At 50.4% G+C, this 6,321-nt stretch overlaps 1 protein-coding gene across 1 annotated transcript; it reads right to left on the reverse strand.

The window, feature by feature from the left end:
• Positions 1-695: 695 nt before the first annotated feature.
• Positions 696-4,019, reverse strand: LOC128714321 (neutral ceramidase). The gene is made up of 3 exons (XM_053809200.1): positions 3,849-4,019; positions 946-2,744; positions 696-873 (listed from the first exon to the last, which is right to left on the reverse strand). The coding sequence occupies exons 1-3, from the start codon at positions 4,017-4,019 to the stop codon at positions 696-698; spliced, it is 2,148 nt and encodes a 715-aa protein (XP_053665175.1).
• Between the last annotated feature and the right edge of the window lie 2,302 nt (positions 4,020-6,321).

Consider the following 6,321-nt stretch of genomic DNA (forward strand, 5'->3'; position numbering starts at 1 on the left):
ACGCCTGATGGAACGTAAAACATTAGCACGAACGTAAACAATTTTGCATAAAAAAACCCATTATTATTTTCTGCCAGTGTTGAATTCTCATTTATTTACGTCAATTTTGTTTCTTTATCTATCCAATAGTTAATCATTTCTGCAGGAAAAAAACTGCCCATTCACAGCAAATTCCCATTGAAAAACTTTTGCTTTGTTAAAGCATTTTCGTCAGAACTTGTAGAGCTTTTTCTCATCGTGAAGCTTGTGAAAAGCTCCATATTTGAAGCTTTTGTTAAGCACAGCGGACATTTTCCAACAACTTTGCGTAGTTTTGGATGCAGAGAATTTGGAAACACAAATAAACGACACGAAACAGTTTAGGATAGGTATTGGTTTTAATCTAAAATTCAAAATCGAAGAATAATTTCTAACTAAACGCGAATATCCAGTGACTAGTCTATTTGGTTACAAAGCAGGTATGGAATGTTTTCTGTTTTGTTTCTCTCACTCAAGCGGCTGCTCCGTTTGTTCGCATCATTACCTTCGCAATTAAGGAAGAAAAAACATTCACTGGGTCAACGTATGTGTCAATAATTTTAACTTCATACGGTTTTACCTAATTGCTTTCAATGTTTCGTATTCCTATCGATTATGCTCTAACCGATTTCGTTACTAGTATGGCGACAATCTTTGCCCGTGTGGGTATACTACCGCTACTCCACGGTGAAGGTGTTTGTAACGCCCACGTACGGGTAGACACCTCCAAGTATGTATCGGTAGTAGCCAAAGTGTCGGATCCGGTACGTCCCTTCCGGTATGGTGGGCCCAATCATCCAGCTAAATTCAATATCACTAAAGCCTAGTATGGTGGAGGTTCGTTCCCAACGGAATCTAAAACAAAATAAAAAAGAAATCATTCATCAGTATGCGCACACCATTTGTGAGCTTTCGGCCCGCACATACTTCGTTTCCCAGTTGGCATCGGTTGCGATAACACTCCAGTTGCCGTCCATCTGCTGCTGCTCGACCGTAAAGAAGCTTTTGTCGTGCATGAGATTGTTGCGCGGATTGCCCGCAATGAACACGGCGCTAGCCGTGGTACCGTGCGCGTACACCGGTTCCGGCTGTACCTTCACATCGCCAAAGTCTTTGCCGAGCGGATGCGAATCGAAGATGACCCCGGTCGTGAGTGAGATCTGCTTGTCGTCTTCGTACGGTGGCGTTGGTCCGGCCGGTATCGACTCGTTGCGCACGAGCGCACCGATCAGCTTTTTGTACTGCTCCAGATACAGCGTCAGTGTGTGCGGTCCGTACAGCGTGGAGGCACCTTCGTACCGCTGTATTTCGTACTCCTCCGGCGTGGTGATGTAGCTGGTGTACATGTTGGAGAGCCCCGCGACAACGACCTGCAAATCCCGGCCACCGGCCGCCACCGAAGCACGGGCCACCGCTGTGCGCAACCGGCGGCCTGCCATCGTCGTGAACTCGCCCGGTACGGCCGCCATCGCGAAGTCACCCACGACCAGCAGCTGGGTCGGCACGATCTTCGGTTGCCAGTCGTACGGGAAGCGAGCCCGTCCCGTCGCCAGCAGGATCGGTTTCGGCGCCTGGCAGTCCTTATCGTCCTGCGTCGGTTCGGCGATAAAGTCACGCACCGCATTCCACAGCGCATTGTCCGTGATCGTGCCCTGCTGGAAGTCGAACGCACCCGGCCCGTCCGTAGTACCCGCGGCAAAGCTGTATCCCATCGCAGGCAGACAGCCGCGCACACGTGCCATCGTGCGCGTGGCACGATCGAAATGGACCGTTTCCGCCGTCGTCATATCGATGTACTGATGTACGAACCCGATCGGGCCGGTCACTTCGCGCGCTTTGGTGTTTGACGTGCTGAGCAACCCGGCCGCGGCCCGATACAACCGATCGGCGATAATCGCCGTGCTCTCGAACATGTCGCGACCGGGCCCGGACGCAAAGCAGGCACCGGCACCGGACGGACAGGAGGACGTCAGCACGTCACAAGGCAACCCCGTCTTCTCGCACTTCGGCCCTTCAATGTTTGGCGACGAGTCGCCGAGATTGCTGGACGCGAAAGCGCCCACAAACTCGCCCTTCCCGACCAACGCACCGGGATTGCGCTCCAGCTCGAGCATTACGGCAGCCAGCCCAACGTTATCGCTCGATACGAGCCGGTTCGTGTTGTTCATCGACGTCGGATGTACCGCGTACCAGTTGATCGCACCGAACGGCGTACCATCCCGGCCGTGCACAAACTGCAACTGTACCAGCGTCTTGTCCACGTTGTGCCGGTACTGGGCCCGTTCCTCTTCCGGGTTGTTTTCGTACGCGCTCGGGCTACGGTTAATGTTCGCATCCAGCACCTCCGTTTCCGCGACGTAGATCCGTGCGTCGACCATGTTGTTGTGCGCCCGGATAACGCTCTGCGCGATGCCGTGCACGAGCGCATTGAACGTCTCCGGCACGAACCCGAGCGACGTCAGATCGTACAGCAGATACATCAGAAAGCCGCCCGGCGTGGAGTGCGTGTGTGAACCGCTGATGACGACATTTTCGTCCGTGTACAGCGGGCCGTACTTCTTCTGCAGAACCGCCAGCACATCGCGCTTGACCGCGTGGCCCATCATGCCCGCGTCCACGCTGACGAACACGACCCGAGTGCCGGGTTCGTCCTCGATTACGAACGATCGCGCATACTGACGCAGATGTATTCCGGTTCCACGTTGCGTCACCTGCGCATAGCCCATCTAGAAGTAAAGGACACCAATTACTGACACGTTGGTACAGCGAAGTTTACAACTCAAATAGCCAAAGATATACACAGACAGGACAGGACTCTGAATCTGAATCTTTTTGATGTCTTTACGGTGTCAAAAATATCCAAGTTTAGTCTACATCAGTAATTCAAATAAAAGAGTCTAAAATAGCCTAAAACTTCAAAGACGACATCTTTCAAACAATCAACATATTATGTAGGTATTATCAAGACCCACATATATCCGTCCTCAAGAAATTCTTTTGATCTAGCAAAATAATTGAAGACATAAAAACATCGAACTCAAGAACTCCTCTGTGAAGTCTGTAAAGTGGGAGTGGAATCAACATCAGCAATTCCCTTTTGTTGGAACTGCTGATGTTAATTCCACCTCCACTATAAAGACTTCACAGAGGAGGTCTAGAGTTCGTTGTCTTTATGTTGTCTGGGATGACTATAAGCTCAAAGGCAAAATCTGACAAACAATTGATCAGTTTATACGGAGGTGTATGAAGAACAGCATACATCCTTCCTCAAGAAATTCTTTTGATCTAGCATTATAATTGAAGACATAAAGACAACGAACTCAAGAACTCCTCTGTGAAGTCTGTAAAGTGGGAGTGGAATCAACTTCAGCAGTTCCCTTTTGTTGGAACTGCTGATGTTAATTCCACCTCCACTATAAAGACTTCACAGAGGAAGTCTAGAGTTCGTTGTCTTTATGTTGTCTGGGATGACTATTAGCTCAAAGGCAAAATCTGACAAACAATTGATCAGTTTATACGGAGGTGTATGAAGAACAGCATACATCCTTCCTCAAGAAATTCTTTTGATCTAGCATTATAATTGAAGACATAAAGTCAATGAACTCAAGAACTCCTCTGTGAAGTCTTTAAAGCAACTTCAACAGTTCCAACAAAAAGAGGCTAGGATGGCTTAAACATCAAAGATGGCATCTATCAATCAGATATTGAGAATTGAGAACAGCATCTGTTCTTCCTCCGGAAACTCTTTTGATCTGCAACAACCCTCTGCGCTACGATCAATAAAATTGCTCCGCATGGCTATTTGAGAGAAAGCGGAGATAGTTACTTACGAACGTTATTTCCACCGACGGTCCAGTGCAGTCTGCTCTACCCACGCCGACTTTATATCCGGCCGAAACGCGGACCGTTAGCGCTAGAATGACCAGCAACAGCCAGCGCGACATTACGCCAACCCGGCCCAATTCTGCGCTATTCCAACGTGGTGTCTGTCGTCGATCCATTTGCTGATGGACGTCTTGATGTCACCGGATGCCGCTCACACTGTGTATTAGTTGTCCGCTTCTTCACACACTGTTGCTTGATTGATTCGCTAAAGGTTTATTGCGGAGGTGTCGTTGGTTCCGTGTAAACACAAAAAAAACCCTCGCCTAGATTCGGATGTCACCCTCGGGGTCGGGCGGTTTACTGCGATGATGAAACCAATCTGGTGCCGATCGTGTCGATAACCGGCATACCGCCTATCGTTGACTGTTGAATGCTCCGTCCGACGCTGGTTTAAAAATAAAGCCCCGCAACGCAACGAAACACGGGGAAAAGGTAGAAGGAACAAAAAACAAAGAAATGTTAAACTTTTGGTGTGAGCTGCTTCTAGCGCACTGAGCATGGGTGGGCCCACGGGCAGCACTAATATTCCACATGCAAATCATGCCCGTACCGAGGATCTCGGAGGTTTTCTTTTTTGTTGTTTAATGTTTTTTGCTTCACCGCCCCTGTTTCGCGCACGCCGTTATGTTTCCGGTTCGATAACGATAACCGCTGCTTTCTCGCCAGTGGTTGGATACGGCTATGCGGCTTCCTTACCGGGCACCAGCTACCGCTGCGACATTCAACCAGCGGACGGGGCGATAAAGCGGGTTGCGCTGCATCGGCTGTACGCAAATCAAAACGATGCTCGCACGACACCACCGATTGGGTGCTGATAAGGGACGACCCACTCCCGGCACAATGATCAGTGCGCGCAGATATACTACCCTGCGCGAGATGTAATTTCCGGTGCTGGTCGTGCAAATTACATCGAGATTGTTTGCTGTTTTGATGACTTTGCTGACATGGCCACGGACCTCCGGTGGCTTTCACCCTCGGCGAGGGCGGTAGAACATTGTTCGTGATCGCGCACCGTAACATCCGAAACAGCTCCCCATTGTTGGGAGAACGTCACCAGGTCAACGGGGGTTTTTTCCCTCCCCCCCTTGCCGGGAATCACTCTCTCCTACCTCTATTGACAGCTGTCAGTGCAGGTGCAGGTCATTTCACACGACATCTTCACTATCAGCGAGGCATCCCATGGAGGTCTTCCCTGTTCCCCCAGTCTGATACGCCATCGCGTATCATTCGCACGCGAAAACATCACACCGAGCGAATGAGCACACACGAACCCAGAAACACTCTGCACCGACCTGTCTCAGCTATCGAGCACAATGATCCAGCTGAATGCAATATTCCGGAATGTTTAACTCTCGCGCACACACCCTACCATTGGGCCCAAATATCAACACCCCAAAGAAAACCAGACCGCAACGGCAGTCTGGTGGATTGGCCCGGCGGTACCGATACCAACACCACCGTAGCACCAATCTCCCGCTATTATTAGTCGCGTTGAGTTCGTGTTCCAAAAGAGGAGAAAATAAAACCAGTAGTGTATCGGTCGGACGGCATTATGTAATGCGCGATTCCACCTGAGATTACCACATGCACCGGACAGTGATGGACGGGAGAAGGCGCTCACCCGTATCGGTACAATGTTGGGTGTCGGAACGGGGCCGCGGGATAGTTCTGCCCAAGAGTCGTCCACAACCAACAAAATAAAAAATACGTCTCAGCCACGACTCTGCTCCAGCTTCCGGGCTCTTCCGGTACATTTGTGGGGGGTTTTTTTTTTGTATCCGCCACTGTAGATGTGAAGACGACGACGTGGACGATCGTGTGCTAGAGTCGCTGATGCGCATGTCCCATATTTCTCCCACCAGGCGTGTGAAATGTCGCGGCGGAGTCCGACCACGTCGGCCATGCTCTCATTGCGTACCAACGTGCCGTATGCACCGTCCCGAGTACCGAACGCATGCGGCATCTGCACTGAGCAGTTTTCACTTAGCATTCCCTGCGGTTGTGCCCTTGGCCTTAGGGTGTTGCCGATGCGGGTTGCGTAAATACGTTTCATTCCAAACCCAGACATGTCGGAGACCTCGTTCAGGTTCGCTCCAACCGAAGGAATAACACACACCAAACATGCAGAGTGCGTGGAGCGTCACCTTTTCGTCACGATCACTCACCTGGAATTGGTTGCAAATGTTCGAAACGGGACAGATCGGGGTGGAGGAATAATTGTGCTGGAGCTCCTCTTAAGCGGACCGCAGCACACTGTCACCGGGCCGGATGAACTAATGAAGATGTCTAATGTCCACTATTTATAATAATCTATACGACCGGGTCTGATCTTATCAGACAAGCGATTGTAGCGATGCCAACACCGGCAGCTCGAGTGGCCAAGCCCTATCGCTTCGAGGAATTCCCAATATCGGGGCA

This window comes from Anopheles marshallii, chromosome X (assembly GCF_943734725.1).
Source record: "Anopheles marshallii chromosome X, idAnoMarsDA_429_01, whole genome shotgun sequence".
Classification (NCBI taxonomy): domain Eukaryota; kingdom Metazoa; phylum Arthropoda; class Insecta; order Diptera; family Culicidae; genus Anopheles; species Anopheles marshallii.